The following is a 23,630-nucleotide window of genomic DNA, read 5'->3' as shown; positions in this document are numbered from 1 at the left end:
TCCAACAGGCCAAAGAAACCATCAAGCAACTTGATCATGTGATTCCATTAAGGCAGAAGAAAAGCCGATCAAAGAAATGGAAGATTTATTTGTTGCTCCTGTGTTGTGCTGCTATGCGTCCTGCTACGATCGTCAAAAGATGTTACATCGCCATACTCTCGCGCAGTTCCCTAAGCTCCGCTTCCTCCTCGTCTTCCTCTTCTGTAAAAAATCAAGATGCACCATTAAAGAAACATGTTAGCTACTGGATATTCCCACGAATGAATGCCACTCACAGACCAGCCAATTGGCAATGTCATTCGCATCCTTACCGGGTTCATGGTTCGGTACAGAAGGAAGCCCAATCTGGGATGGTCCCTGTGTCTCCATAAGTTTCTTATCCAACTCCTCTTGCTCAAGCCCGTCAAGTTCCGCAAGCAGCTCGTCCTAGACATTCCAGCGTATAAAAAAAAAAGCCAGCGTTAATAAAAGCATAGCACTTCCATTGATTGCTCCGCATGTAGATCAGCATACAGCAGCAGTCGAGCAGCCCCAGTTGACAGTGCCAGCTCATAGCACATCCAGTGATGACTCATGTCCCTGCAATCTACCCTTACCTCGTCCATCTCGATGCCGAACCCAACAGGCTGCGAGATCACGTCCGATATCTCGTTTGCAAGCTCCATTTGATCCCTGATTTCCTCCATTGTCTGGTCGACCGTGTTGATATCCCTTTGAACAGAGAACATGAAAAATTTGTCAATCACCAGTAAAGAACAGAACGCACAGTCGACCCATCCTTTCCGTGCGCTGCAAAGCGTAGATGCTGCAAACGTGTCACGCTTGTCGCAGTACTATGGAACAAAAGCAAAAAGAAAAGGGCGACATACATGGCTCCGTGAATACCCTTCATAGCTTCAGCACCAGCACGCATGGCCTTCATGGTCTCGAGGTTGACGTTGGCGTTTTCAATCGCCATGACCTGGGTTTCTATTGTCAGCCGCGAGCCTGAAATCTTCTCAATCTGTCCTTCGTACTGCTTCTTGCGTTTTAATGCCATGAGCGCCGCTAGATGGTTCAGGGAGTCAAACGCAAACGTGGCGTCAATACTCAGTATGCATTTGGGTTATCGCCCCCCTGACCTTTTTTTTTTTGTCAACAACAAGACAGTGTCCGATGAGCAAGGTGCTGTGGTGCAATGCATCGCTGTCAAATGAGACCCAAGGATGGGGTGCAGGCAAGGCGCAAGCATGACATCCTGACTGGTCAAGGTCAATACTGCCGAACGGGAGGCCCTTCTGACACAAAGCTTTTTTTTTTTCTTTTGCTTGGTCAAGGGAGACATACCTCTGCGGTTCTTGGTGGCGTTTGTCTTGGCAATCTGCAGTTCATTGTCGATCTTTGTCTGAAGAAAGGTCTCGCGCTTTTCGAGCATCTGCAATGTGTTCCTAAGCTCGACAATCGAGTCCTTGGGGGTGACCTTGGCCTTTCTTCCGAAAAAGAGATTCATTTCTGCAGCGAGTGGTCGTTCCTGGTGCGGGCGTGTGTATGGTTGGATAGGGTAGGATATGTTCTGGCGAGAGTGAGGGTGAGGTGAAAGTGAAGAGTGAAGAGTGAAGAGCGGACGAAGAGAGCGGAGGAGGGTGAGGAAATGGAAGTGAGTGAACGAATAAAAAGTGCTGCCAAGAACGGCCACACTTGACCAAGGAGACCTTAAAAAGACGAGACGTGACTGAACGGGAATGGCCACAATGAAAAATGACGTTTAGCCCAGGCACACACCCGCACTGCACATATAGTACACAAACGCTACATTCGCATACACATCCGCATACACATCCCCGTGTCCAGGGGGATCCTTCGTCAAGTACTTCTTGGAATATATCCGCTCGTTGTGCCAATTCCTCGTGGAAGACACCCTGTCTTTGTGGTGTATATAAAGCTTCATATTATCGTTTCTTTTAATCAACAGGCTGCTATGCCAACCACATCTACATCTATCCTGTGTCAACCTCATTTCCACCCCAACATCTAGTACTTGGTGGCAGCAGCAGCCAGGAACAGCTTCAAGCAAGCAGCCATACCGGCAGTCCAGATACCCGTGCGTGCGAGGGCTGCGATCTGTGTGGTGTTGAAGATGTACACAATGTTGAACAGGAGGCGAGACGCAACAAAGAAGCCGGCGTAAAAGTTGACGGTATCCTTGGCGACACCAGCATGGAGGGCAGCAAGCTAAGAGTGAAGATGACATTGAGGAATAGAGAATGCCCAATCGCTGTCAATTTCCCTACGGCCTTTACGTTTTGTATCCTATACGGTGTAAAGTGTCATAAACGGAAATATAGTTGGGATAGAAAACCTCCCACCCAGAGTCGTTCACTTACAACGGCGCCAAAGAACACTGGCAGGGTCTCGAGACCGTTGATGTGAGCGCCCTCGGTACGCTTGGCCATTGCCCAGGATGCCTTGGACATGCGACTTTCGATCTTTTCGAGCTGACCTCTGGGGCTAACTGCAACCGATAATCCAAAAATAAAATATACAGGTTGGTGTAAACTCCATGGGCATGATCTTCGTTTCCTGCGCTGTAGCCGAACACTTTAGTCGAGATGTAGGACTTACTGTTGTTCCATCGCTTGGTGGCATTAATGACGATCTACAATAAAAGAACAGCAGGGTTAGGCATAAATAAGGTCAGACGCAAAGTAACATGCAAAAGACAGATTTGAGGAGGGGATAGAGTGCGCCTCTTCCGTACCAGGCCACGGATGAAGTGGGGGGCATAGGCGAGACCCGCTGCGACGGGGAGAGACAACAAGGGGAGGTTGGGGTAGGCAGAGGACATGGTGTTCGATATCGTATTATTTCCGGATGGCTGTCGATTTGGTCGGTTGATTTCTGCTGGTTGGCCGATTGATGGAGGACGAGGAAGGATGGTGGTCTAAAGAACAAGAAAGTGAAAACAAGGATGGTCCGGCAGAGAGGATTAATATGAAAAAAGGACGGAGTATCGAGTCCTATGAAAGGAAAGAGCGCCCGATCATCATAGTTTTATAATCCTATATCAAAGCCGAGCCGCATTTACGCACAATTTGGCGTCGGCGTCCTTGATCTCATTCTCCGCCTCGGCACGTCCAAACAATTGTCATAACATGTCATCTACTCAGTTGAACAAAATACTGGTTTTATTTGTCCAGTGCAACATTGCACTATACGGCCTTTCTGGTTGTACGCGGCCACATCAGGGTCAAATCCCGATATTCGTAAAGAAAAAAACCCATAAAGTAATCTACCGCATTAAAAGCACGGCAGCTGGAAGGAACATGGCTCCCAGCATTGCAGCGAGCGTCATGAAGGATCTGAGGTTCAAAATCAAGAGATTGATAAGGTATTCCACCACGGATTCAGTATTTGATCTCGACAGGAAGTGACCCCGTGCACACAATGGCTGCGCCCCAGAGGTGCTTGTAGAGGAATGAGTCCGGTTCGTGGTTGAGGTCGGGTACTGGGTCAAGACTGTAGTGGTGCCGTCGGATCCGATAGACGTCGTCGTGTGCGTAGTATCTCCACGCGTCGTAGTCGTTGTCGAGATCGTGACATCTGTTGTAGTCGAGGTCGTAGTGGTTTCCTTTGTATTTGTCTTTTGATCAGAAATGGTCGACTCATCCGAGCTGACGGTCGTCGATGACGATGAGGACAGCGGAAAGGACGCATGTGCTGCAGATGTTGCGCTCGTCTCCTGCTCTCGTGCGCTGGTTGACGTAGCTGAAGGAGCCAGTGGAGTAGCTCGATCAACAGGAGTTGTTAGGACTGGTTGTGTTATCGATGCCATGGTAGAAGTGGGTGCGACCGCAATTGTTGTCACGCCAGAATAGTATGTCGAAGCAACAGGCAAGACAGCGATAGGATCGGAGGCGTTCATCAAAGACAACAGAGGTGAGGGAGCAAGTGTTGATGCCGAGGGATAAAAGGTAGGAGCCGTGGTTGTCAACAGGCCCGCAAACGAGGTGAAGGTGAGGACGTTGTTGTTGGGAGGTGTTTGCCAAGTAGCAGCAGCAGGTAGAGTAGAAGATGGGTTCAACGCGACCGTTGGTGCAGGCGCATTTGGCGAAAGAACAGGTATGTGGGCCAATGGGGCAGGTGCAGTCGACAAGGACGCAGGAGAAAAGGTCGGCGGAACAGGTGTGAAGGATGGGGCAAGATTCACGTGCGATTGAGCAGCAGGTGCATTGGCCGGTGGTTCAGGAGCGCGAGAAAGCGGAGTAACAGACGAGAAAGCAATTGGAGCAGGCGCGTAAACGGGTGGAGCAGGTGCGTGAATCACGGGAGTGCGCGCATTTTCAGGCGCAGCAGGTGCAGAAACCGGCGTAATGATAAGTGGAACCGCGATATTTGAAGCAACAGGCACATAGACAGATGGGACGGAAGCAAGAGGGGCGGGTGGGGCAGCAACAAGTGGAGTGTCAGGTATATGCACCAGCGGGACAGCGGACGATGGGGTAATAAGCGGTGGAGCAACCGAGAAAGCAGGTGCTAATGCACCATGACCAGGAAAACACCAGTTCATAGATGTCAAAGGCATCCGTATGCCGTACCATTTGTGTGATGGGCGTCAGGACAGAAAGAGTTTGGGTAAAAAGGATGTGAAAGGAGATATCCTTTATGAGTGGTTATTCTCTTTCGGGTAAAGGTCCTTATCATGCGATGAATAAAGAGGAACGACAAGACTCGCCAAGCGACACGGCCTACCTTCACGGTTGCTTGCAGGGGCAGGGCCAGTAGGCTGGTTCATTGCAGCAGGGGCAGACTGATATGGTGCAGTAGAAACAGGTTGACGGGTCGCGGCAGGGGCCGGCTGGCTCGTAGCCGCCGCAGGTTCAGAGTGCATCGTTGCCATTGGAGCAGGTTGGAGCGTTGCAGTAGCATAGTTAATGGCCTGCGGGGGTGGTGTCGACATGGGCCCTGCTACAGGAGCAGATACAACAAGACCCATTTGTGGCGCTGCAGTAGGGTGCTCGATCACCTGAATCGTAGGGACTGACTGGGGTGAAGGAGCGGGGACCATCGCTGTCGCCGGCGCGAGAACGGGGAAGTACCTGTACTCGGTCACGGTAACTGCGAACAGACCACATTGAAGAGAGATACGCTGTTAGTACTTTACAAACAAGAAGAAACCTCGAATCTATAGACGAGGTCGTTCATACCAAAGACAGTGTTATCGCGCTTAAGATGCGGAAAGAGAGCTGGGTCCAAAGCTGAGGATGGCCGCAGATCACACAGCAGCACACCCGCCAACGTAAAGAGAAAGAGGAAGCGTCTATGCATGATGCTCAGCAATGATGCTCGTATTGACAAGCGGTGGGTCTTCAAGAAAAGAAGGAATAGGTGTTAAGGGAGTTGACGGAGAAGAAAGAGAGGAAGACAGAAAAGACGGTGAAGACGAAAGTGTGTAGCTATAACGATGGCTCCTTCGCCTTGTCCAGGGCAGTACTATAGCAGACTTTGTTCGTTCGCATGTTGCTGATGCACTGGTCAAATGGCTACCAAGAGATGATAAAATGGTGATGGCTCCAAGGATGGAGTCATGCATAGCGACAACACACTTCCTGATTAGCCAGTGGACCCTTGGCTGTGTGGCATCAAACGGACAATAGTGCGGCAAATGCACTGCCGTAGCAAAACCCCATGGCTATGACGCGTAACGCGTCCGAGCCGAGGATGGACTTCATCTACTCCGCCCGAAAATCATGTATGGCACCTCCTCCTATCGTGCTATGCTTGCAACCAGTTATCGGTAACATACTATAGAGCTCATTACAATATGTCAGGAAGAATCCATCTCATAAGAGATAAGCAAACAAAGGCTGCGCCAAAGCAGGCAAGCAGGCAGAGCATAAAAGGCCGGTGTTGAGCAAAAGGACGTGGATTCCGCCTATCCATTGAGGTGGCGGTTTCTTTTTAGGATGTTAAAGCTGCCGCTTGGGGAGGCTTTTTCTACTGTTCAGATCACCCTGCTTCCCCTCATCATCAAAGCCATGACTGGCTCTAGCATCAACACCTCGCTCTCCACGTCCGGAGAGCCGGCTTCTTCGTCAAATTCGATCACGACGCAACTTAGCTGGGAGGAACGAACAAAATATCGTTTTCCTGGTGATGATGATGCGTAATGGAGAGAGGACACACTTCCTTGACAGAGAATGGTACCAGGGGTACTAGATCTATCTGAATTCTCCAAAGACCGCTGCCAGGCTCTACTTGAACGATAATACCAAGGTATAGGTAGATGCCTCCAAGAGAGAACCCGCATCCAGGGGAATGGAGGCATGTTGCAGCATGGTAGGGTTGTGCAGTGCTTGGGCATGACTTAGCCCAAAGGTGGCGTGAAACAAACTTAATTTTTTTCTACTAAAGTCTCCTTCTGTTTAGGTGCGAAAGCGATAGACTACGATGCTTGTGCGCTGTCCTGTGGAGAACATGCAGACCAAGTCCAAGACTGCCGAGAAGGATCCCTGCCTCCTTCCAAATATCAGTGCTATCGCCTCGAAGGGCAAACGGGTCGCCAAGAGCTCTACTGTTAGCAGCAGTATCAGCATGTAGGCATCCACGAGTTCCACCGCCTCCGAAAACTCAACGGAACAGGAGAAAATGAGGCACGGCAACGATTCCACTGGTGGTATTGCAGGTGGACCGCAAAAGGAGGAAGGAGTGGAAGCATAAAGAAAAGGGAGACTTGACGCAATAAGTGTTGATAGACAGCCTGCGCTATAGTTTCGGATAGCTGCTGCTAGCAATACTATATCTCGCGCATAAACATAAGGCACGGAAAGATCGAGGACCCCCAATATGATCGCGACACTCCCCATTGCTCTTTCAGGTCGGAAGCAGCTGGGAATCGCAATTACGTGAGCGAGCACTTTCAGGCGTCCTGGAAGTATGTCACCGCGATTCCTGGACTCTGTCCCGCAAGTGTCTCCTTTGCAGCCGCATCTTCCAGCAGGGTTTCAAAAATGAATCGCGCTCTCAAGCCTGAAAATGAATTTAGACAAACCAATCCGTCAAGCTCTGTCGAGCGCAGATCAATGGTAGAGATGAAATGGGCATGAACAAGCGACAATAACCAAAACCAATAAATGTCAATGGTAGACTTTTATGCGCTATCGCCATTTCGCTGCTTTGGTTCCATGGGGCCGAGTTGGCCTTGGGGTGTGCTGTGGGTCTGTCTGCGACATTGATTGGGCCGTTTTGACTCAGGTACGGAATAGATTCCTGAGGCTGAGACTTTCTGGACTGTGCCACAGACTTGCTATTTTTGGCACCTTCATGAAATACATCGTACTCTGGTATCTCTCTATCTCACTCACTCTTTTCCACCTACACCGCTCTGTCTTGCACACTTCGTATCCATACGCAACAAACACACGCCATACATTAGTTATACAATATGCAAAGTCAGGTCGCAAGGGAAGGCCGCCATAAGCAGCTGTACAACCAAGGAGCCCGCCTTGTAGGTTGCATGTCGCCCATTCATGTCAAACCAGCGATTACAGAAACCTGGAAACGATGCATCTCCCCCCAAAACTGACCAGTAGCATCACTTGCGGTCGAACTAGGTTGCGGGATGTGTCCCCATCGATAGAGCGGGACGCCGTGTCCTGTTGGTGGCCAGCTCTAAGCACGAAGGCGAGTGGGTCCTTCCAAAGGGCGGCTGGGAGAATGACGAGACCCAGGAAGAGGCTGCTGCACGCGAGACATGGGAGGAAGGTACGGTGATGCTCTTCAAATAGCATCACGCTGTTGTCCGGCAACAACGAGTGTTCGCTCATCTGTGGTAGCAACAATAATCTAATCCAGTTTCCATTCCGCCTTCACACCCCACTTTCCATTGTTCTTGTACGCGCTCTCTCTCTGTCGCCCCGCTCGATGGACTCGACGCGCATGAACTATAGCTGGTGCAATTGGGAAGATTGTAGCCAGTCTAGGCGAATACGAGCACAAAGTAAATAAGCGCACAGGAATCCCGGATAGCATCTTCTTCTTCTTCGAGATGGAGGTCGAGGAGGTAGCGGATCGTTGGCCCGAGAGGAAGAAGCGCGAGCGTCGTTGGGTAAGGCTTGCTTGATTTTGTGTTGTGCGGTTATGGCAGCCTTGTTGAATGGAATTGCCCTGATCTAACCTCGTTCCTGTCTCTCCGTCTCTTTGGCTAGTTCTCTTATGAGGATGCTAAAAAGGTTGTATCGAAGAAGGTCATGAAAGAGGCACTGCAAGCATGCTCCCTGGCCAGGGGATGATAGGGTCATTGCGGCTCCAGAGACTCCAAGCCCCTTGTTCATGCTGAATGTTCGCCAAACACTGAGTTTGCCTTGAGATACCACACCTCCTATACGGGCACACGTGCAAACATATCACAAATAAAGCGGCATGATATCGCAATGGACAGCATGCAGTGAACGATCGTAAAGTACGACGCCCACTCAATGGATATCGCAGACTAGATGCTGAATATTGGACACTGCCATAATTCTTGGACGCATATCGGCCTCCGATGAGTCGATCTACAGATTGCTATACAAAAAAAAAAAAAAAAAAAATGGAGGCCAATGACTGTTTTTGTTACAAGACGTCCTTTGTTCTCGTCGTGGCTACCACAGGTTGCATTAACATACCCAGCAGATCATTCCTTTCAAATCAAAACTGCAATGTCAGACAAGACAGAGCCTAGCAGCGCTCAAATAACCCAGAGTCATTCAGCACAGGATCATGATCGCGACCAAAAGTCGTCCGCAAAACGCGGTCGCTCACCGTCAGCCCAGGAGGACAGGGCCTTGGAAGACAATGAGAGATCTTCTGCGAAGCGTGCTCGATCACCCTCAGGCCGAGCCATACCGACCACTGCAGGAGAGACCAACGCCGCGAAGGTTGCAGAACATTACAATGCCCGACCAGACGTCGGCGTCGAGAAACGTAAGGAGTCGACCATTTTCCGCCTCAAGAGTTTCAACAATTGGTTGAAATCTGTGCTGATCGGGCGGTACGCGAGACCAAGAGACCGGGTCCTGGATGTCGGGGTCGGCAAAGGAGGCGATCTATTGAAATGGTCCAAGGCGAGGATCTCTTACTTTACTGGATGCGGTACGTTCCGAGAACCAAGCTTGATCTGATGAGTGCGTGAGAACGATGACTGACCGATGCACTGAGAATCGTCAATAGATATCGCATCAAAATCGATTGAACAGGCGCGAGAAAGATACAGAACTATGAGAAACCCACCATTCGAAGCCCATTTCCACGCAATGGATTGTTATTCGGTATGACTCCACTCGCTCCGCGCGTATATTGGGACCGTCCGCGGATCTACTTGTTCCGGAAAACTAATTTCCTCATGTGTTCTTTGAAATCATCTCACCTACTACTCCCCAGGAACCAATCTCGAATGTGGTGCCGTCAGAGATAGTCTTTGATATGGTTTCCATGCAGTTCTGCCTGCACTACTCGTTTGAGACCGAGGCCAAGGCGAGGATGATGCTTCACAATGTAACATCACAGCTCAAGCCTGGCGGCGTCTTTATTGGAACAATACCAGATGCGTACTGGATTGTGTAGGTTATGCGGACGAAATGACATGCTATACCAAGTGAACAAAGACCTTAGGATGTGCTGCGATTTGCTCAAAGATGCGAATGAATTCGATCCCTCACTCTTTTTTTTTCTCACCTGCATTAAAATAGTAAGAAGTTGAAATCCGAGTCGGACGATGCCCTTCAGATCGGAAATTCGATCTACTCGATTCGATTCGAACGGAGAGACATATTCGACAAGTTCGGCGCAAAATACTGGTTCCATCTTGAAGATGCCATTGACGACTGTCCAGAGTACCTTGTCCACTTTCCGACCTTCCAAAAGTATGGTCGCTTTGCAATCGAAGTCATGAAAAATGTTGTTGGTATGATATACGGTGCTCACCATTGAATGCGCTGTTGCTGGTTTCATGTCTAGGCTGGCAGAGGAGTACGGACTCGAGCTGATATACAACAAAAAGTTCCACCAGGTGTATGAGGAAGCTTCTCAGGAGCTTGACTTCAACCAGCTACTATATCGCATGAACGTCATCTCGGAGGACGGACACCTATCTGCAGATGAATGGGAAGCTGCTAGTGAGTGAACTATCCGCCACATATGAGGTACGATGCTCCCTTTCTTTCAAGGACGTTATTAACCACCCTTTGTTGTACAAACGCTCTGTCATAGATATCTATCTCGCATTCGCTTTCAAGAAGAAACAGTAGCGGTCAACAGATGAACGAGGGCGGATTTTCCACATCAACACAATAAAATCTGCCTTCGCTTCGTTCGTCCCCGACCTGAAATCTGTTGACACATATTATAGATGTTGGAACATTTGCTTTATTGCAGGAAGAAGCTGTACATGATTATTCTTCCCCATGTCTCCTCGACTGAAGATCGACTCCAGTCTCCGTCTCAATATGTGCTTTTTCGTCTTGCGATGGAGAACCCATGGTTGCGTCTCCATTGCTCATCGTTGAAGATAACGCCCCATCTGTTGTAGTCGCTCCTGATGATGCTAATGCCGCGTTCGCCTCCGCAAGCAGGATTTCCTTATGCGTCCGAACAGGTTCGACAGGCTCTCTAAAAAGTTCCTGAAGGGACTGACTAGACTGAATATACTCCTCCAATTGTTTCTCTGCCTTGTTGATTTGTGTCCTACGGATCTTATTGGCCTTAGTCAGTTGCAACTTAACAGTCAGAAGTCGCCTCTTTTCTGCATCAAATCGCTTCCTCTCCTCGAGCTCGAACTGAAGACGGTTCAGCATCAGCTGGTGATCATCTGTCGCGCTCTGAACCAAGTGCTCTGGCGCCTTTTCCCTGAACTCCTCCAATGGTACGAGGGGCACATCCTGGTACAGTGTTCTAATCATTGCAATTATAGGCAGATGTTGGTATTTAGTACTTGAATGTCTCAAAAGAACCGAAGGAATGCAGGAGAGAAGAAAGAAAACCGTACTGCATGTCTCGACAACGCGATATCTCGTTCAGCAGATATTTGCGTTGGTATTTGATGTTTTGATAGCCTAGATCGACCTGGCCAACACTTAGTTTCTGCTCTGTCAGGTCATTCTTGAGGTCACGCTCTTGCAACAAGACGTCGCGGTTGAGCGTCTTGAGGAGCGAAAGGAGCATGTTGCCCGTCCGAACACCTTCTGAAAGCCTTTGTTGAAGCATCGGATCCACAGCAGCTTTGCTCTGTAACAAAAGAAAAAAATATATCCTGATCAGTGCCTCGAGCTCATCTCCATGAACACTCACGCAAGCTGTGAATGTAGTGCTGCATTCAAGTTCAAATATAGGGTGTAGGCTGGTTCCTCCCAGCCTTTTCTGCTGTCCTCCAGTCGTTTGCGCCGCTAGTCCATACCTCTACTTGGTCTACCTCCATGGCGTTATCATCGTCTCCCTTTTGAGATGCTGGAAATCCTCCTATCCTCTTCCGTGTCTCAACAATCTCTGCGGACAGTCTCTGAAGCTCCGCACATAAGCGGGCCACGCTCTCAGGATAATGCTCGACAGTTGCAGTTGGTGTCATGTTAATTCTTGAAAGGGGCGATGGTCGTGAAAGATGATGCAAAGCTGCAAGGACCCTCAAAACAAACAACTTGGACTATAACTTTATGGCATCGTGACCGTCGCCCGTGAACCGACTTTCTGAATGACCCAGGGGTTTAAAATACTTTGGCATTACGTTTTATGTGTATCCTTATGTATAATAGACAGTAATAAAAAAAACCCCCCAATGTCTGTTCACAGCCTGCAGGCTTCAGTGGTATCTCCTCCTTACATGACAAAGGTCGCCTCGTGGTAGACGTGTCCTGAGACCTTGTGTTCCTCCCCGCCGATCGTTACCACAGCTGATGCATCGTCGTACCACTGGTAGATAATGGGCTTTGCAACAAAGGTCGACACGATCTTGCGCAATGCCCAGGGGATCTCAGCCAAGAGATCAACCTTTTGGCACAGGCCCTTAGGCTTGACATTAAGCACCGCCTTGAAGGGCTTGCCACCCTCGATCGTCTTGCCCTCCCAGACATAGTTGACTTCTGTAGGTGGGTTGTATCCAGTTTCCTCGTCATGTTCGGTTTTCACAAACTCAGTCTTGTTGTCCACCGCAACCCCGACCAGATCTCCGTTAAAGACAATCGATCCCTGTGTGACCGTAGCGCTTCCATAGTACTCGGGTGTAGTGAACTGGATCAACGACAGCTTGGCCTTTTGATTGGTCTCTGCATCGTGGCCCAAGAAATCAACATAGCTCCACCTGGAGGCGACTAAGTGAGGCCTCATACCCTGGATCGCATGCACGAACGTGCCCTCACCAGCCATGTCGTGGGCCTTGCCGTCGATGATCATCATACCAGCGACCTTACAGGCGGGCCAGAATTTGTGAGAGACGTATCCATCGCCAAAGAAACTCTTGCCCTCCCCAATCTTGTAGCCCCTGGCTGCGCGTTCGACAGTCAGGGAAACAATCAGATCTGGGGCATTGGTCACTTGAACAGTAAACTTTTTGCCGTCGGGCGAGAGGGTGATCGACATCAGGTTGGTGGAGGCAGACAACTTGTCGGCCGAGAGGACAAAGTTCGTCAGGTTGGTCGAGAAGAACTTGTTGACGCCATCGCCGCGGAAACGGGCCGTCATCTGGACAGAGGCGGGTGCACCCCAGATACTAAAATGTGTCGATATGTTAGGCTCGTTGTCCTGGTACACCCTTTACACTTTCTTTTCACCATGTGAAAGCGGAATAAACGTTTATGGGGTTAACCATCTTACCCCAGATTAGAATGAATCAATTGGACGTGGCCAAAGTGGCCTTTGTCATTGATACAATAAAACGTCTGGGTCTCAGTGGAGGCTGTGGCAGCAATTGTCCACTCGAGGTCCTTGGCCGCCAGCTCTGAGAAGTAGTTGCCGTCCTTGACGAGAGAGGCAGCAGATTTGACGCCTTCGCCCGCATTGGGAATATCACCGGGCTTAGGGGAACCGGCCTGGGCACCATATCCAGTCAAGGATGTGACGGAAGAAGTTACTACGGATGCCACAGGAAGAAGGGCTGCTTAATTGTCTTATTCCTTGTTCATACAATGGCTCTCGGGAACGGCAGGCACAGCAGGTGAGCTGCAGCGCTCTCAAGGCTTCCCAGGAGAGGGTCAGCTGAAAGAGGCGGGGTGAGATAGAACAGGAGGGGAAAAGAGGGGCAGCAAGACTTACGAGAAGACCACATGATTTGATGAGAATGAAGAAGAGATGATGAAGAGATGGAGTAATGGAGTGAAGAAGTGATGAAGAAGCAATGTTGGGGGCGAAGAGTCTTGACCACAATCGGCCTCTCTAATTGCACGCTCGCAGAGAAGTAATTGCCAATTACAGCGGTAAACTTACCGCCAATTCTGATTCCGTGTTTATGGATGCTCTTCCGGGTCCTGGAAAGACCAATTGCCCAATCCAACCGAACATCACTCGAGCCCAGCAGGAAGCAGGAAGCAGGAAGCAGGAAGCAGGAAGCAGGACACTTTCAAACCCACAATACAGACATATATCAGCCATGGCATCATTTTTGCGTCGTGCAGGAACCACTCTGCTCCCACGCCATTCCTCGACTCTCCTTTCTAGGACCGTGATCGCGCCCGCAGCCCGCCACTTTACAGCCTCGACCTCTTGGCACACAGCAGAGCCAGCAAGCGCAGAAAGCAAGAGTTCACAGGATTTTATCGGCTCCACTGCATCCCACAACGCCAAGGGTACGCCTGAGGCTATTCTCAAAAAAGCCCTCACCCTAGTCCCGGAGCATGGTTGGACCACGGCATCGATCGCCAAGGCTGCAGAGTCTATGGGATATCCCGCCATCATCCATGGGATGTTTCCTAAGGGGGGTGCGGATTTGATCGACTACTTTCTGCAAGACTGCTTGAATCGTCTGCCATTAGAACTGGAGGGCAGAATGGAGGGGTAAGGAACTTGCGGAGGGCTTGCTCGAACCATGGATGAGCAGGATGCCTGCCATATGCGGACCTATCCATGATCTAACACGGTCTCAATATTCCGCATCTTTGTAGATTGGGCACAAAGGAGAAGATCAAGTTAGGGACGCTTACAAGGCTAGGAATGATTGCGCCCTACATCGATCAATGGCCCGAAGCATTGGCCATCATGGGCCAGCCTAGCAACGTGCCAATGTCGCTGAACCATCTGGCAAGGATTGTCGACGAGATATGGCACTTGGCTGGCGACAAGAGTGCCGACGTAAGCGCGGCTGCATTGCATTTTGGCAACTGTATGCCAAATAACGATTAATGCTCAAATTGACTTTTCTCGCTTCTCAACTTTATCCCTTAACGTAACGTGTAGATGAACTGGTACACGAAGCGTGCCTCACTTGCCGCGGTCTACACCACAACAGAGCTATACATGACCACGGACAAGACACCCAATTACGAGGCTACTCAAAGGTTCTTGGATCGCCGTTTCGAGGATGCAGCAACAGTCGGCAAGGCCACCAACGAGATGCTGCAGATCGCAGAGTTTGGCGCCAAGTCCGTCTTTGGGATCCTGAACTCGGTAAGACTCTCGAGGATATGCACTATAGATATCATATTGTGGATGAATGGCCACTAATGCCGTAACCTCATTTCGCTTTCACAGAAGGGATTCCGCCTCTAGTGGCACAGTACCCCGTCCATTTCATTTTTCCGCCATGCACTCATCATCGTCATCCAGCAAGGCGCATTCTAACATCCATATCAGAACAAGTAAACGTCAAACGCGAATAATTTTTTTAAAAAAATATATGAAAATATGAAAAATACAATGCAGTTTATTTCTTAGATGGTTTGGATGGTTTTTTGCTGTTCTTTCCTTCAAAGCCCGCACGCTATGGACAATGAACAAGAAACAAAAATAGGGTCAGCGATACTTCTCATAGCTTCATAGCAATTGTACAATATCATCATAAAAAACAAACAACAACAACAACAACAACAACTTACTGCTTTTGGTTTGCCGCCCTTTCCCTTTGCTGGTCCCTTGGCCCCCTTCTTGTCCCCCTTCTTGTCTCCGTTCTTGCCCTTATTCTTAGCAGCATCGATACGAGCCTTGATATTCTCCTCGCGCTTCTTCTGCTTCTGATCCTTAGTCTTGCTGACTGTTGATTTGCGCTCACCCCATTCCTTGGAACTCTTCTTCTTTTGTACCTCCTCGCGCTTGATAGTCTTCTTCAGGAGCTTGACGTCGTCCTTGACCTTCTCACCCTGTGCCAACTGCAGTGCCTTTTTCCAGGTATCCTTTTCCTTTAGAGCGTTTGCCTTCTCAGGGTCAGCGGTCTGTAGTGCTGCCAGCTTTTCCTTATGTGCTTCGACCATCTTGAGCTGACCTTGTGCGTCCGTAGGTCCTCTTTTCTTCTTTTGAAGGCCATCGAATTCAAACTTGCTGAATCGGACTTCGCCCTTGTCGTTGATCGACGATGCTGTGGGTCGCCCACCATTTGCTGAGGAAGAGGCCTCCTCCTTGACCACAAGACCTTCTGATCCACCGGCAGCTCTCTTCTCCTTGGCCAATTTCTGGGATGCCTTCTTGTCCTTTTTCCTCTTCAAACGAGCCTCCAGAATGGCCTGTCGGGACGTGGGCTTGGCAGCACCACTGGCCTCAGCAGCGACACCACGACGCCCACGCAGCTTTGCAAGGCGCTCTTCGAGTTTTGCGCGCAGTTCCGTGATTGATTTAGGAGCCTGGGCTGGTGTCTGGGCTGCGGTCTGGACCTGAGCCAACAACCCCTCAAAGTTGTGCGTTGAAGACTTTGCGATCACAGGTGCCTCGGTATCATCCTCCACAATATCGTCGGTGCTCACCATTTCCACGTCGTTGTCGCCCTCATCATCATCCTCGTTATCGTCGCTGTCATTGTCGTCTCCCTTCGCAGCCATTTCAGACTGGATATCCGTGACAGATTTGTTGTTATCGGGATCAAGCTGGATCGTCGACAAAGACAAACGGGAGAACGTGCGCGTCAGTTTTTTTGTTTTGTTTTTGTTTTTATGCCGATTCAATCATCAATGCTTTGGTTGAACTTTTGCTTTGCGTGTGCTGTCGCTTCCGAAAACTGGATCAAGGAACTGTAATTGAGCGTACCTTGGCCTTCTTGGCCTTCTTTGTGCGCTCCTTGATATCCTGCTTGGGGGCATTTCTCTTTTTATTGTGCTGGTATTTTGAGTTCTGGGATGATTTTCATTTGTCGGATCAAAAGAGCTGTTAGATACATATAGGACAATTAGCAGTAATTGACGATTTGAGGTCGAGCCTTTCGTACCTGCTCCTCTTCCGAGAGTTCCTTAGTAATGTAGTATTGTGCAGGAATCAGCTTGAGCAGAGAATCAAAGGAGCTTCCGTGAGCTTTGATCCTCTCCTGCATTTTGTGGTCCCAGGAAGAAGCCAAAAAGGTTGTCAGATACTGTGCCCCCTCTCGAATAAGAAACCATACCACTGAAGAGTGAGAAACTAAAGGGCATACCTCCAAACCGTCCAATGTGAACTGGGTGGACATGGCGAGGGTAGTCTGCGAGATGGACAAGGATGGAGAAGGAGGTGATGGTCGAGTGAGGGTGTAGAAGGGGACGAGGACGGCAGCAAAGTTCTTCTTGTTGCCAGCAGAAAGGACTGCCTGGAGCCTTCTTTTTTTTTTGCAAACATCAACAACAGTGAAGCCACTGAATCAGGTGACACTCTTCACGACGCGTCTCAAAAATATAAAACGCGTATCAAAAAAACGATATGAGAGACCTTTCCCATGTCCATCGATGGTATCGTGCCTAGACAGTTCTAGACCAGCATATATCTAGGTCTTTGAAATATTCCGATTCTGTAGTGCCTTCTTGTCTTGTGTATACATCCGATGCACTTTGTGTAAAGAAGAATACCTACGCCGATAGCACAACGCATCCTTTTCTCTCTGACCTCTCGAGCCAGTCAACAATCATGAGACAGTTTTGAATGCTATCAAACCCAACAGTAAATAGAGGAGCGTCATTATGGAGAGCTGCCTAGTGTAAATATTCAAGGTGCATGCTGTTGTGAACTGTGACACTGACTGTCGTGTTCGTGATATGTAATTCCCGAACTTAAAGGTAACTTCTTGGGTCGCATTATTTACTGTTATTTGGGTCTTTTTTTATACTCTAGCCTAGTTATCGTTTTTCACGACAGATAATAGGAGGACATGGAATGGCGAAGTGGGACGATGGTGAATCGTTTCTTGTAATCAAAAAACCGTTAATAAGCAGAATTACGTGAGGAGGAGGCCTCTGTGATACTTGTGCATGCAGGGACCTCTTTGTTTTACTGCTTATAGGTTCGACAAGCGGCTTTGTGTATTCGCAGCCATCAATATCGACTGTTGTTAACAGTGCCCTTTGGCAACGTGCTCTGTCTGCGAGTAGGGAAATCAAATAATGATATTGATGAGAACCCAGGAGGCCTGGCAGTGAAAGCACATTCTAGTACTGAGTATTGAACCGAAGCGGCCTTTGGAGACTCGAATTGGTATGATGGACTTCATATGGGTGTTTGCGCTACTATACGCGCATATTTCTTCCTGGACTAGCTGTTTGACGGGACAAGAGTGTAATATTCTCGCTTGCAGTCTAAAGTAGACATATGAACCAGTAAACAAACAAATGGCCGGTGTAGCAATCTAATGGTTTACAGACCTTTGGGATAAAGGGCGAGGGAGCATTTCTTAGCCTGCTGGGGGATTGTTTGCGTCGAACGAGAATACCGCTCATGTCTGTGCGACGTAGAATAGTTTTGCGCGTCCTCTAGAGAATAGGCGCACAAACACACAAACACAATGCACAAACAATCCGAAGATATGTGTGCACTAAATGGTGAGAGCACAATCCCCTGCAGCTGTTCTCTTTGCCTTTCTTGGAGTTGTTTGCACCGCCAGTTTCTTCTCAAACTGAACATATTCACAAGGGCGTTCAGCTCCTCTGCAGCTGAACTTTAATATATTATTCTCCACAATGTTCCTTGGAGGTTTGTGGAGAAAACATTCTCTGTGTTTTTTTTCCGCATACCGATCGATACTATAGACCATACAGCTTTGCAGCCGCCAAAGTCACATAGACTTCTTCCCCAACACTGCGGCCCTACAAAGGGGTATCGTAATCTCGAATGCATAGAATCATACAAATATAATCCTCCATATCCTAAAGTGAACGATCATCCATCCTCATGCATCTAGCTACACGTTTGGATGCCCATTTCTTTGCATGTTTGGGCCGCAATGCGATTGCTCAAGAAGCTGCCACCTTACCTAAGTGCCCAACGAAATAACGCGAGTCAACTCGTATCTCAATATAGTTTCTTCGTGCTTCCGACTTAAGAACTGCGTATCTAGACCAGGTTCAGAGAACATCATCGGGTTTGATATAACATGGTGTCATCAGCAACTGCATGATTCCCCCCCCCCCCCCCCCCCCCAACGAGCTGGCACTATGCCACTTTACAAAGAACATGCCACTACATCGCCTTCGTGTGTACACGCGCGGAATAACTATGGATACGATGTGGGGCGAAAGAAAAGTTCCTGATCAGTTCCGCTCCACGCGGACTTCATTAGAGCCCGCCAAGGATCCACTCATACCCCTCCTTGCTTTCCATTTAGAAAACCTCAGTTTGCTGCAAGTGTTTGTTGTCTCTATTCGCTATGCTGAGAAACATAATATACTTTATTCTACACACTCCTGCATATACGCGCCGCACATCTTATTGGCGTCGACATAATCTAACGCGTGTTTCTTCTGACATTGGAACTCATAACCCATGGTCAAAATCTAGAGCTAGGAACAATGCATAGGGAGATATGACAGATGTCGAGTAACACAAATCGCATTCTAAATTATAACAGCTCTAATCATGAAGGGCATTGGTGATCCTCTTTTTTTTTTTTTTTTTTTTTGTATAAATATACCTCAGACCGTCGCCATTTTTTTTCTCTTCATCCCACAGCTCTCTCCTCACCAAGCAATCCCAAGCAACCCTCCACCTAAAACTCAACTTTCAAGCCATGAAGTTCTTCGCCGCCATCGCTGCTCTCGTCGTCGCCGCCGTTGCGAATGCCCAAACCCAGCCCACCTGGAGCAACTGTGCCACCGGCTCCACTGACCTGACCATCACCACCTTCTCGGTCACCCCTTACCCTCTGTGCATCGGCCAGAACGTCTGCGCCAGCGGCACCGGTACCTTGAGCACCCCCGTCGTCGCGGGTGCCAAGTTGGCCATCACCGGCAGATACGGTGGACGTGTCGTCTACACCGACAACCAGGATTTGTGCTCCCTTACTGGAGGCCAGGGACACCCTTGCCCCATTCCCATCACCGTGACCTCGATCACCGTCTGTCTTTTGGTCAAGACCACTGCCCCTGCTAACGTAAGGAATACTATTTTTTTGTTTTTTGTTTTTCTTCCAGTCAATAAGATAACCTCGACACTAATTGCTCCCCACAAAAAAATCCATCGATCATCTAGGTCCCCGTCGCTCTCACCGTTCTTGCTACGAACGGCAACGGCAATGTCCTCTTCTGCCAGGCCGCGACCGTCACCGCCAAGGTCTGCTAAGCTGCGACCGTCACCGCCACCCTCTATTAAAGGCGCGTGGCCGACTGCTTCAATCCTATAGCAGTCTTTATTTGCGAAAAGATCCACTTCGATCTCGCAGAGAACATTTAATTGATATCTATTTCAATATCTTTTTAAATAAAGCAGGTGCTTGCGCCATCTTTCATTTAAACATTTTGTTATCCGTGCCTGAAGGATGCTTGGAGCATGCCCCTCACATGCGCATGTTTGGACATTTATTATGCGGCTAGTTACTTGTGTTCCATGGTTCAAGGGACATATTTATGTGGCAATATTATGGCGGACTGAAATAGCGATAACGGCGAAAGAATGATAATCTATAGGACAACATGGTCCGCGAATGGCGAATTCTTTGGCACGAGCTGATGAGTCTCGAGAATCTTGTGTAATGCATCCATAGTTTGCTGGTTTTGCTTCAGAACTTGGGTCATGGTCTGAATCCGATCAAGCATCTCTTGCTGTCCAAGAGCCATATCATTTCCTCCTAGCGACGAATATCCCCGTCGTGCAGTCCCAGATTCGTACGAGTGGCGGCTTTCAAAACTCTGTCGTGGCTCTGTAAAGCGCAAACAACCGGCACACGAGAAAGAAGAGGATGAATAAAAGGTTAAAATCTTCTTACTGCAGAACTAACTCCTATGACAAATGCCACCGTACGACATCTGACTTACCATCACCTGTAGCGTCTTCCGCCACTCGGCTGTTGGCCATGGCTTGCCGCTTATAGCGTTGCATAGCCTCCCACACGAGTGTAAAGTTGCGGCCAATGATGATCGAAGGCAGGGTGATCAACAGTACACCACACATCATTGCCGGAAACGAGATCAGCTTGCCCACAAACGTAGTGGGCACCATGTCACCATATCCAGTGGTTGTGATGGTGACCATGACATACCAAAATGCTGCGGGAATGCTGTCAAACGTGCTCGGGTTATTGTTGGCGTCCACAAATACCTGTCGAGCCTCATCCCATTCGCCTATACCAAGCATGAGGCAGAGGGAACATGGAGCAATGTTAGATTTGCTTTTCGTTAGTTGAAACCTTGATGTTCAGGGGCGCGGATCAAATTGCTTGGCGCTTAACTAACCTCGTTCTGCAAAGTAGAGCAGTGTCGAGAACAACATGGTGCCAGTGATCAAGAAGAAGAATAATGCACTGAGAGCATCCATACTCCGCTTGATGGCCACGATCATGACCTCGATAGTCATGACGACGGTTGAGGAGTACTTGAAAGTGCGGAAAACACGTAGCAATCGAAACAGCCTTAGGATTGTGAATCGGAAGAACACAGTCTATAAATTTGAATTGATACATGATGATGACGAGGCTGGATTTAAAAAAGTCGTTCCAGACGGAAATGGACCTCTGCACCGCCTTTGTTCCTTTAACTAAAACATTCAATGTCGCCTTACAGTGTCCCGCGTAAATGCCAACTCAATGTAGTATGGCAGGATGGAAAGGATATCAATGATAGCCAGAGGAGCTAGATAGAAACAATATAAATACCCAATTAGTAACACGTTCTGGTTTTCTTCAAAACATGGAAATCCTCGATGTGATCTACACTTACAGAAAAGAAATTTTTTGAGCTGCTTGACGGAATCCGAATGACAGATCACGCGCGCGCCGAACTCGATAGTGAACAAAGCGACCATGACGGTCTCAAAGTCAAACCTTGGTACCGTGTTGCGATGGTTAAACGAAGATTAATTGCCAAGTCCGGGAGTGATTGACATGGCAGAAACAATTGAGTTATGTGTGATGGTTGCCGGGAACAATTACCAGATAGTTGAATCCGTCGATCGGAAGGAGGGGATAGTCTCGATGGTGGTAATCACGGCACTGAGGACAATGACAAACGAGACCCAGACATTGAGAGCAAAGGCGGCGCTGCTGGATGACGGGTCCTCTAGCAAGAGAAACAGCTTCCTCTTGAAGGGATTCTGATCGGTTTGGTAAGCAAAGGTGCAGAAGGGGCATTAGAAAATCCACGTTTCCGCTACCAAATGAACACACGGGCTGGAAAGTTATTTTTGTCCTCCTTCAGGATCGAGGGACGAGAGCGATCAGAGAAAGTAATAGGTATACCGTTAGCGACATCTTGCGCACATACATACCCTGATAGCATTCGCCTGTGAGTTCGACCGGGTGTTGGAGTCATCCTGGCCCACTTGCATCTCTCGAAGCTCCTGGGGAATGTCGATCATGGGCCACTCCAGATCCATATCCACTTGATGCATTGATCTCCTTGGCTGAGCTTCATGAGTGGTTCGCCCTGAGGAAGTGCTCGCTCTTTCAGAGATTGGCGAAGCCACGGTGTTGCTGCCATTGTTCTGGCGATGATGATGGCTGCCAGGCTCAAACATCTCTATCTGATCCACACTTGTATCGATGTCATCGGGCTGATCCTGCAGACGTTTGAATGGCCGCCTTGCCATGCTTGGACTTAAGAGTTATAGAAGACAACCGCTTTGTAGGGATTGCGCAAGGATGACCTTCCAATACCGGATTGAGAGCCGCAAGGGAAAGGGCGCCGATGGATATTTTGGACGGATCCGGACAGTTGTCGGTACGCCCTGTGTGCTCTACCCTGTTGGAATGTATGGATCAGGAATTCGATACGGTTTTGTGCTGCTACGCCAGACGCAAAAAAGGACGATCGCTGAGCGGGGCTTTTACACAAAAGTGAAGAGTAGGATGAAGGAATCAAGGCTGATGGAGTAGATGGGCCGGACGACTTGGAGCCAAAGTAGAAAAAGAGAAGGAAGAAAGGAGAGGGCTGGTCTGTTCAACTGAGGATGTGAATGAAATCGAGACGATGCCCCTTCGCCCAAGGTTCCTGATGATGCTGTTCCTGGAGGTCTGTTCCAATAGGTCGCAATCGTCCCATCAACTTTTTTCTCAGAGTACAAAGGCCGTGCCTGAAAATGCCGATTGATATGCTGGTCTCGCATACATGCAATTATGGAAATTTTTCGTTCAATTATGAAAATTTGGCAGCTCCAGGGTCCTGTTTTCTGATGCCCGTTTCAACCAGAACATTTGACAGTCAGGGGAAGGGTCACCCGTTTGGATTCCGCCCTGGGACACTTTGCTGAAGGAACCAATAGACCATACCAACTTGCCATGTTAAAAAAAAATATGTAGAATCTGTAGGCGGATGTACCACACCCCTGTATTGGTAACGACCAGGATCAACGACGGTATACATCGAGGGCGCGTCCTAGAAGGGGTTTACCCTAGTCTACTATCCGTGTCCTCCTCCTATGGCACGTTACTCTGGCAGGGCCTGGCCTGTACCCTCCTGCGGATGCTTCAGGCCAGAGACCACTGTATCGCACTGCTGCACACTGAATGCGCTGCATTGACCCCAACGTCGGCACAGGGCCCATGTCCCCCTCCAAGATCCTCCCTTCTCACGGTCCTCCTTTCTTTTTTTGTCCAGAGGATTGATCGTCTACTCTGCACACGACAAAAGGGCGCAACTGCTCATTGCTATTCTGTAACCCCGATAACTCTGATATTGCGCCCTAAGCAGGAGCCATTCTCGTAGCCCTCTGCACTACCGCCGTGTACTGCCCTCGATGGTCTTTACATCGGCGCGCTTTTGTTTTAAAGGCCATCTCACCCACGTCCAAGAACCCATTCTTCCAGAGCCAAGGGCGCCGATCCTTTTCCAGGCATTTGATTTTCTCCTCCTCAACGCACGCACACGCACCTATCCTCCACAGCAGCCGCCGACAATCTACATGTTCCTGTACATTTTCACACACAGATACATCCCTTGCCCCACCACCAGAAGACTATGAAGATACATCGGTTCTACTTTTGCTCACATATATAACATCATACTGCGTCTGTTATTTCAGATCTGTCCGCCTAGGGGACAATGGCACAGAAAAAAGACCCAAACTAAACACTGCCCCACTAGACTATTTGTTTATGTTTTCTTTTT

At 48.9% G+C, this 23,630-nt stretch overlaps 11 protein-coding genes across 11 annotated transcripts; 4 read left to right on the top strand and 7 right to left on the bottom strand.

The window, feature by feature from the left end:
• Window position 1: 1 nt before the first annotated feature.
• BC939DRAFT_50467 (Snf7 family) lies at window positions 2-1,729 on the bottom strand. The gene is made up of 5 exons (XM_051560555.1): window positions 1,327-1,729; window positions 870-1,047; window positions 597-711; window positions 312-426; window positions 2-201 (listed from the first exon to the last, which is right to left on the bottom strand). Exons 1-5 carry the CDS (start codon window positions 1,487-1,489, stop codon window positions 143-145), a joined length of 630 nt encoding a protein of 209 aa, XP_051415148.1. The 5' UTR covers window positions 1,490-1,729; the 3' UTR covers window positions 2-142.
• A 157-nt stretch (window positions 1,730-1,886) lies between these two features.
• BC939DRAFT_442917 (uncharacterized protein) lies at window positions 1,887-2,971 on the bottom strand. The gene is made up of 4 exons (XM_051554460.1): window positions 2,738-2,971; window positions 2,602-2,635; window positions 2,364-2,491; window positions 1,887-2,211 (listed from the first exon to the last, which is right to left on the bottom strand). Exons 1-4 carry the CDS (start codon window positions 2,822-2,824, stop codon window positions 2,011-2,013), a joined length of 450 nt encoding a protein of 149 aa, XP_051415147.1. The 5' UTR covers window positions 2,825-2,971; the 3' UTR covers window positions 1,887-2,010.
• A 161-nt stretch (window positions 2,972-3,132) lies between these two features.
• Window positions 3,133-4,357, bottom strand: BC939DRAFT_442913 (uncharacterized protein). The gene has a single exon (XM_051554459.1). The coding sequence runs from the start codon at window positions 3,899-3,901 to the stop codon at window positions 3,269-3,271; it is 633 nt and encodes a 210-aa protein (XP_051415146.1). The 5' UTR covers window positions 3,902-4,357; the 3' UTR covers window positions 3,133-3,268.
• A 2,976-nt stretch (window positions 4,358-7,333) lies between these two features.
• Window positions 7,334-8,472, top strand: BC939DRAFT_442909 (NUDIX hydrolase domain-like protein). The gene is made up of 4 exons (XM_051554458.1): window positions 7,334-7,483; window positions 7,590-7,740; window positions 7,926-8,083; window positions 8,184-8,472. Exons 1-4 carry the CDS (start codon window positions 7,421-7,423, stop codon window positions 8,265-8,267), a joined length of 456 nt encoding a protein of 151 aa, XP_051415145.1. The 5' UTR covers window positions 7,334-7,420; the 3' UTR covers window positions 8,268-8,472.
• A 203-nt stretch (window positions 8,473-8,675) lies between these two features.
• BC939DRAFT_394113 (guanine-N(7)-methyltransferase domain-containing protein) lies at window positions 8,676-10,262 on the top strand (the record flags this gene model as incomplete). Its single annotated transcript, XM_051552128.1, has 6 exons — window positions 8,676-9,108; window positions 9,187-9,284; window positions 9,397-9,575; window positions 9,705-9,878; window positions 9,973-10,130; window positions 10,225-10,262. The coding sequence occupies 6 exons, from the start codon at window positions 8,676-8,678 to the stop codon at window positions 10,260-10,262; spliced, it is 1,080 nt and encodes a 359-aa protein (XP_051415144.1).
• Window positions 10,263-10,357: 95 nt separating this feature from the next.
• On the bottom strand, window positions 10,358-11,675 carry BC939DRAFT_50305 (Fms-interacting protein-domain-containing protein). Its single transcript, XM_051560359.1, has 2 exons — window positions 11,000-11,675; window positions 10,358-10,905 (listed from the first exon to the last, which is right to left on the bottom strand). Exons 1-2 carry the CDS (start codon window positions 11,215-11,217, stop codon window positions 10,407-10,409), a joined length of 717 nt encoding a protein of 238 aa, XP_051415143.1. The 5' UTR covers window positions 11,218-11,675; the 3' UTR covers window positions 10,358-10,406.
• A 29-nt stretch (window positions 11,676-11,704) lies between these two features.
• Window positions 11,705-13,553, bottom strand: BC939DRAFT_442905 (oxidative stress survival, Svf1-like protein). Its single transcript, XM_051554457.1, has 3 exons — window positions 13,255-13,553; window positions 12,817-13,072; window positions 11,705-12,712 (listed from the first exon to the last, which is right to left on the bottom strand). Exons 1-3 carry the CDS (start codon window positions 13,265-13,267, stop codon window positions 11,824-11,826), a joined length of 1,158 nt encoding a protein of 385 aa, XP_051415142.1. The 5' UTR covers window positions 13,268-13,553; the 3' UTR covers window positions 11,705-11,823.
• BC939DRAFT_442903 (COQ9-domain-containing protein) lies at window positions 13,514-14,851 on the top strand. The gene is made up of 4 exons (XM_051554456.1): window positions 13,514-13,992; window positions 14,100-14,286; window positions 14,392-14,601; window positions 14,686-14,851. The coding sequence occupies exons 1-4, from the start codon at window positions 13,589-13,591 to the stop codon at window positions 14,701-14,703; spliced, it is 819 nt and encodes a 272-aa protein (XP_051415141.1). The 5' UTR covers window positions 13,514-13,588; the 3' UTR covers window positions 14,704-14,851.
• On the bottom strand, window positions 14,852-16,681 carry BC939DRAFT_442901 (surfeit locus protein 6-domain-containing protein). Its single transcript, XM_051554455.1, has 5 exons — window positions 16,547-16,681; window positions 16,346-16,441; window positions 16,168-16,251; window positions 15,030-16,007; window positions 14,852-14,914 (listed from the first exon to the last, which is right to left on the bottom strand). Exons 1-5 carry the CDS (start codon window positions 16,577-16,579, stop codon window positions 14,858-14,860), a joined length of 1,248 nt encoding a protein of 415 aa, XP_051415140.1. The 5' UTR covers window positions 16,580-16,681; the 3' UTR covers window positions 14,852-14,857.
• A 2,367-nt stretch (window positions 16,682-19,048) lies between these two features.
• BC939DRAFT_490711 (uncharacterized protein) lies at window positions 19,049-19,653 on the top strand (the record flags this gene model as incomplete). The annotated part of the gene is made up of 2 exons (XM_051559463.1): window positions 19,049-19,465; window positions 19,564-19,653. Exons 1-2 carry the CDS (start codon window positions 19,103-19,105, stop codon window positions 19,651-19,653), a joined length of 453 nt encoding a protein of 150 aa, XP_051415139.1. The 5' UTR covers window positions 19,049-19,102.
• A 184-nt stretch (window positions 19,654-19,837) lies between these two features.
• Window positions 19,838-22,608, bottom strand: BC939DRAFT_442899 (uncharacterized protein). The gene is made up of 7 exons (XM_051554454.1): window positions 21,793-22,608; window positions 21,458-21,618; window positions 21,246-21,349; window positions 21,088-21,158; window positions 20,763-20,967; window positions 20,346-20,651; window positions 19,838-20,230 (listed from the first exon to the last, which is right to left on the bottom strand). Exons 1-7 carry the CDS (start codon window positions 22,111-22,113, stop codon window positions 19,992-19,994), a joined length of 1,407 nt encoding a protein of 468 aa, XP_051415138.1. The 5' UTR covers window positions 22,114-22,608; the 3' UTR covers window positions 19,838-19,991.
• Between the last annotated feature and the right edge of the window lie 1,022 nt (window positions 22,609-23,630).

This window comes from Gamsiella multidivaricata (assembly GCF_025024155.1).
Source record: "Gamsiella multidivaricata strain RSA 2152 chromosome Unknown BC939scaffold_13, whole genome shotgun sequence".
Lineage (NCBI taxonomy): Eukaryota > Fungi > Mortierellomycota > Mortierellomycetes > Mortierellales > Mortierellaceae > Gamsiella > Gamsiella multidivaricata.
Note: the sequence above shows the minus strand (reverse complement) of the source record. Positions and strands in the feature narration are given on the sequence as shown.